Raw genomic sequence first — 894 nt, 5'->3', positions numbered from 1 at the left:
ACTGTTACCTGGTGGGCGAGGGACTGCTGCTTTAAACAAACGAGACCTTAACTGGTTCAAAACCAGACTAAAGCCCCTGCAGCTGCACACATGTGGGCTGGAGTCTAAACGCCTCCTGGATAAACTCAAAAAAACCTCAAACCACAGAGTAAACGACAGCGAAACCTTTCTGCATCTTAACAAGTCTGACACGTCAACGTGCAACTTTCTCCCACAAACTTCCAGATGTTTCTCATCTGTCCTCTGGCCTAATCCCAGGTTTTGTCCTCTGCTCTTTTCCAAGGATACAAAAAGACGCGAGCCGTAAGATGGAGTGCATCGAGAGGAAGAGGAAAGCAGAGACAAGATCCTCAGATGACTGAAGGACACGAGGAATGCTGAAAGCTGAGATTCTTCACTGAACTCCTGCTCTGGAGGCACTGAGACTGACAGTAAAGGCGGAGGAGCTCCGGCAGGGAGATGATTAACAGCCGGGACGCGGGAAGGACGGAGAGGGAAGAGGAGGCACAGACAGATCCGTGTACAGCAGCTACGGCACCTGAACCCTTCGGTTTCATTTCTTTGCTTTATGCTGTTATTTATGCTAAATTATTTATTAAAAAGCTTTTTTATACAAACGTGGATAAAAATAAAGTAAATTTTGATACAGCTCTTTGCCTTCTGCCCCTGTTTTACAATCCAGTCTTCCAAACCTAAAGGAAGTTTTCATCCTTTGGCAGGAAAACACATTTTATCTGGAAGCTTTTCCCAGCTGGCGTCGCTCCGGATTAAACCTGCAGCCGCGAGAAAACCGAACCCAAACTCCTGTTCCTCAGAGACGCTGCGGCCGCGATCAGTGTGTGTGTGTGTGTGTGTGTGTGTGTGTGGCATTACCGCTGGAGAAAACGGGGCTTA

The 894-nt window shown here is 47.7% G+C and overlaps 1 protein-coding gene across 1 annotated transcript in view; it reads left to right on the top strand.

Moving 5' to 3' along the window:
* The window catches only part of LOC107396925 (C-X-C motif chemokine 11), a 1764-nt gene extending 1116 nt beyond the window's left edge, over positions 1 to 648 (top strand). The window contains exon 4 of the mRNA XM_015976772.3: positions 284 to 648. Within this exon, the coding sequence (XP_015832258.1) occupies positions 284 to 362 (79 nt within the window). The 3' untranslated portion in view covers positions 363 to 648. The remainder of the gene's footprint in view (positions 1 to 283) is intronic.
* Positions 649 to 894: the final 246 nt, after the last annotated feature.

This window comes from Nothobranchius furzeri, chromosome 6, assembly GCF_043380555.1.
Source record: "Nothobranchius furzeri strain GRZ-AD chromosome 6, NfurGRZ-RIMD1, whole genome shotgun sequence".
In the NCBI taxonomy this organism is placed as follows: Eukaryota; Metazoa; Chordata; class Actinopteri; order Cyprinodontiformes; family Nothobranchiidae; genus Nothobranchius; species Nothobranchius furzeri.
Note: the sequence above shows the minus strand (reverse complement) of the source record. Positions and strands in the feature narration are given on the sequence as shown.